At 42.3% G+C, this 3,111-nt stretch overlaps 1 protein-coding gene across 6 annotated transcripts in view; it reads left to right on the top strand.

Annotated features, from left to right (window-relative positions):
• Window positions 1-50: 50 nt before the first annotated feature.
• Window positions 51-3,111, top strand: part of HELQ (helicase, POLQ like) — a 40,492-nt gene continuing 37,431 nt past the window's right edge. For all 6 annotated transcript variants that reach the window (XR_004043946.3, XM_030878052.2, XM_030878061.2 and 3 more), the window contains exons 1-2: window positions 51-378; window positions 1,396-2,113. Coding sequence is in view for 5 of the 6 variants with exons in the window: in XM_030878052.2 (XP_030733912.1) it covers window positions 187-378; window positions 1,396-2,113 (910 nt within the window). In the remaining variant the exon portion in view is untranslated. The remainder of the gene's footprint in view (window positions 379-1,395; window positions 2,114-3,111) is intronic.

Genomic DNA, 3,111 nt, shown 5'->3' with positions numbered 1-3,111 from the left:
TGTGCTTCCGCTTCCGGTCCCAAAGCCCTGACAATTGGTTTGTGATCCTTCCCAAAGGTGGATGGAAAGGCGAGCGCAGTTTCCGCCTGTTGCTACCCTCCCCCTGTTGCTGCGCGCACCCCTTCACTGGGGTTTGGCAGCTGGGTCACGCAGAACGACATCCGGGCAGGGCCCCCAGCCCCTGCCATGGATGAAGGTTGTTCCCGCATCCGCCGGCGGGTGTCGGTCCGCAAAAGGAACCGTCGTAGCTTGGAGAGCGTTTTTGCCGCCCTCACCGCGGCCGAGCTTAAGCCCGGCGATGAGGAGAAGGAGGACGAGGACGAGGAGACGGTGGCTGGGAGCCGGCGGCGAAAAACCATGGACGTGCAGCCGGTCGAGGTACAGCCCCGTCACCTCTCAAATTCCCCTGAGTTCCACGTTCCATTTCCTACCTGTGGGTTGATGATACAAAGCCAGGTCTCCCACTGCGCATACTCACTGAAAGAGGCGCGGGAGACCAGCTGAAGAAGGCGTGGTTGGAACGCCAAGAAGTTTGGCAGTTCCCTTCCCAGGTGCAAACAATTGACCAATTATCTACTAGCCTTCGTGGGCTTACCTCGTCTTTGTTATCGCTGTTAATCCTCACCTGTGAGGTGTTGCACTGTTAGCCCCATTATTATATAGATATGAAACCCCGAGACAGAAGTTGTACATGCAGCAAGTAAGTGGCATGACCAGACGCAAACCTAGACTTCCAAGTTTCTGCTGCTCCTTGTACTAAAAATCTACCATTTATTGCAGACCTATTATGTGCTGGGTACTTTGTTAAACTATTTACGTTATCTAGATTTTACAACAGAAATCTGGCCCTGAGAAGTTAAGAAACTACATTTCCTACTCCAAATCTTGGGTTCTTAATCACTCCCCTATATTGCTACCTCCAAATTCCATCTCTTCTGTTTATAGACCATACCAAGTCAGACACTCCCTTTCAATTCCAGATTTCTAAGAACAGTCTCCTTGGAGTGTCCAGTGGTACAAGCATGATTTTATTACAGGCCAGTCTCTGCAGAATGGAGTATCGGCGGTGAAACAGCACTGCGGTTATCAGAAACTTCTCCCCTTCCAGTAGATGGTTATCGGTCTTGCTGCCATTTTAAAGGATTTAGCACTAGCTTAAGAATTAGGATCCCAGCATCACTAGGAGGACGGTTTATGCCAGTCACTTAACCTCTCTGGGCCTCCATTTCTTGATCTGTAAAATGGGATGATAGTATCTATTTTATAGGCTGATTTACATTTAGGTCTGTGATCCATAAGTGACCATATAATTATATGCTTGATAGAGCCCTCAGCTGGAACTTTTATTCTTAATGAAGCTAGAATTGACCATAAATCTTTTTGTCTTCTTTCCAGAATATTGACAGTGAAGAGGACATGTTTGGTGACTATGATAGCTTTGCTGAAAACTCTTTTTTAGCTCAAGTTGATGACCTGGAACAAAAATATTTGCAACTTCCTGAACATAGGAAACATGCTACAGACCATGCCACTGAAGATCTTTGTTCAGAAAGCATTAAACACAACACACTCAGCATTACTACTGTAGGCGACTGTACTGAATTAAAAATAGATGAGCACACGAAGAACCAGAGTGGGCATGAAGATGTCCCTATTGATCCTGAAGCTGATGTTTTGTATGATATACCTTCTTCACAGGTTTTATTCTTTGAAAATTTATATAACTCTTCAAATGATTTGGGTGATCCATCTACTGAAGAGAGGGATTGGAACTCATCCTCTCACAAGACTGTGAACGAGGAATTGCCCATTAATAACGTAGAGCAACCACAGCAAACTGATGAATCCTCTTCCAAAGTCAGAACTAGTTCAGATGCGAATAGGAGAAAAAGTCTTAAAGATCATCTAAAAAATACCATGACTGGAAATGCCAAGGCTCAAACACCAGTATTTTCTAGGACTAAACAGCTCAAAGAGACTCTTCTATCTGAAGAAATTAATGTTGCTAAGAAAACAATTGAGTCATCATTAGATGACCTTGGTCCTTTTTATTCATTACCCAGCAAAGTGAGAGACCTTTATGTTCAGTTCAAGGGAATTGAAAAATTATATGGTAATGCTTTTTCCTGGAATGAAAAAAATTTACCATCATCACTGTAATATTGATGCAAATCAAAAGAAAACCGATGCTTCCATCGTCATATTTCTCCCCTTAAAACAAATCAAAACATCAGTCCTCTCTGAGCCTTCCATTCCTATCCTGCTACTATTGAACTTCTTTCCTTCCCTTCGTGGTCACACTTCTCCAACGTGTTATCCTTGCTGCCTCCCTTTCCTCACTTCAGATAATTCCCAGTCCACTCCAACTCTGGGTTCTGTGCTGTCACTTAAGATATAATGACTAGGGTGTCGCAACTCAGTGATACTTTTAGTTCTTACCTTCTTTGACAGTTGCTTACATGACAAAATTGACCAAACTCTTCTTGAAACACCCATTTATTGACTTCTTGGCATTCCACTCTTGGTTTTTTTCCTCTGGTTGTCTAGCTGCTGCTCAGTTTTCTTAGCTAATGCTTCCTTAGCTGGCTCTTACTTTACTACCAAAACTTAGTTGCTGAAATTACATTGACTACTAATATGTCTTGAGTGAAAGAAGTCAGTATTTGTAAAACTGACTGAACTGTTCAGTTTGATGAAAACTAAACATTTTTAAGGACAACTAACGTTAGGATTTAAGTGCAAAGAAATAGTGATAATAATTCATTTGTCTTGTAACGTTTTTCAAAAATCCTGGGTCCTTGCATATATTTCAAATATGTGTCATTTTAGACAGAAAGGACACTTGCTTCCATCCCTGAAGAGCAGCCTATCATCCAATTACTTCAAAATTATTTCTGAAACTCCTAAGTTAGTATCTTATGAACCACATGAAAACATCTCGAGTTCGCATCTCGGGAGAAGACAATCAGGTTGGAGAAATAGGGCTACAGGAAACAAAGTCTAATATAAGGCTCTACAAGAGTCTAACAAACTCTAAATTGCAAGGTTTGCAGTTTAAGAGCTACAGGTGTATATTGCCCTTGAAGTAGATGTTAACTTTTTTCCCTCTGC

Source organism: Globicephala melas, chromosome 5 (genome assembly GCF_963455315.2).
Source record: "Globicephala melas chromosome 5, mGloMel1.2, whole genome shotgun sequence".
In the NCBI taxonomy this organism is placed as follows: Eukaryota; Metazoa; Chordata; class Mammalia; order Artiodactyla; family Delphinidae; genus Globicephala; species Globicephala melas.
The sequence above is the reverse complement of the archived record's forward strand: the minus strand, read 5'-3'. Positions and strand labels throughout refer to the sequence as shown.